Source organism: Etheostoma spectabile, chromosome 8, assembly GCF_008692095.1.
Source record: "Etheostoma spectabile isolate EspeVRDwgs_2016 chromosome 8, UIUC_Espe_1.0, whole genome shotgun sequence".
NCBI lineage: Eukaryota > Metazoa > Chordata > Actinopteri > Perciformes > Percidae > Etheostoma > Etheostoma spectabile.
In genome coordinates, this window is record NC_045740.1 from 16,268,493 (window position 1) to 16,269,706 (window position 1,214).

Genomic DNA, 1,214 nt, shown 5'->3' on the forward strand with positions numbered 1-1,214 from the left:
CCCCCGCCGGGCATATAGTAAAAGTGATCTGGGTTGATCTATGTTTAATTGAACATGAATTATAGAAATAAAACTACTCTTGCAATGTATTGCAATAGTTATACTTTGTTCCCTGTAGTTGGTAGCATAGATTACAGCAGCGGCAGAGTGATTTAACTTAAAAAAACGGAGAAACTAGTCCCCCAAAATGTAATGCGATCATTGAGATGCCAGGGTAGTTTTAATTCCAACGTTAGTCTATCAACACGACATTTACATCAGTGGTCGGTGGACGTTATAATTTATTTGCCTCGGGTGTACGGTGGAGTGGGTGAGACTGTTTTTAGTGGCAGGCTAGCAGATACCATTGACTTGCGCTAGCCTAGCACCAGCAAACTCTCCAGCTGGAAGGACTGGGTGAAAAGGGTTAAATGGTCTCTCCACTGATAAAATAACACACGGGATAACTTGGAATTGAGGTCCTCTGTCCAAAATTCTGAACTAGCCCTTTAAACATCTGGGTCTCTCTTCAGCAATTTCAGGTTGTTGCTACAGAAAATGTGAACCCAGTTGCCCTGGAGGCCAACATTGATTGTGCATTCGCCACAGAAAAACTAGATGGAACTTGCTGTTATGTAACCGTTTATAAAGGTGAGTATGAAAGTGACATCTACAAGTCCTCTTTATCTGTTCGATTTGTTCATTTTCTTGCAGTGGAGATGATTCAGTCTGAATGATGGTTTATCTTTTTCCTGTAGGACAGCCTCACCTCTGGGCTCGACTCGACAGGAAACCCAACAAGCAGGCCGAGAAGAGGTTCAGAAAGTATCAGCACTCTCACCGGAGCTGTAAAGGTATTTTAGCGTCCGTTACCAGTGCTGTACTTGTAATGAATGTTCCATAGAGCTTTACCGGTTGTCCTATATTGGTTTTTACTTTTGAAGCTTTTCTTGAGGTTTTCAAATGAAGCTTTAAATGTCCATCATCATATTTCATGACATCACCCTGAAAAAAATGTAAAACCCTTGAACAAAATCCTAGATTTGGTTATTTAAATGCAATCTGTGGTGCTGCTAGATTACTGCTTGACTACCACAATGAAGCCAAATATAGGTGCGTGGCTCCCTTTGTGTGTAGCAATTTGGAAACCAAACATTTTTTTGACCCCAGTGAAAATGTTGTTTGAAAGGCTTAAAGGGTAACTACTGTTCTTTCAACCTGGACCCTATTTTCCT

At 41.0% G+C, this 1,214-nt stretch overlaps 1 protein-coding gene across 1 annotated transcript in view; it reads left to right on the plus strand.

Moving 5' to 3' along the window:
- The window catches only part of rlig1 (RNA 5'-phosphate and 3'-OH ligase 1), a 6,014-nt gene that overhangs the window by 1,177 nt on the left and 3,623 nt on the right, over positions 1 to 1,214 (plus strand). The window contains exons 2-3 of the mRNA XM_032523007.1: positions 513 to 630; positions 738 to 833. Of these exons, the coding sequence (XP_032378898.1) occupies positions 513 to 630; positions 738 to 833 (214 nt within the window). The remainder of the gene's footprint in view (positions 1 to 512; positions 631 to 737; positions 834 to 1,214) is intronic.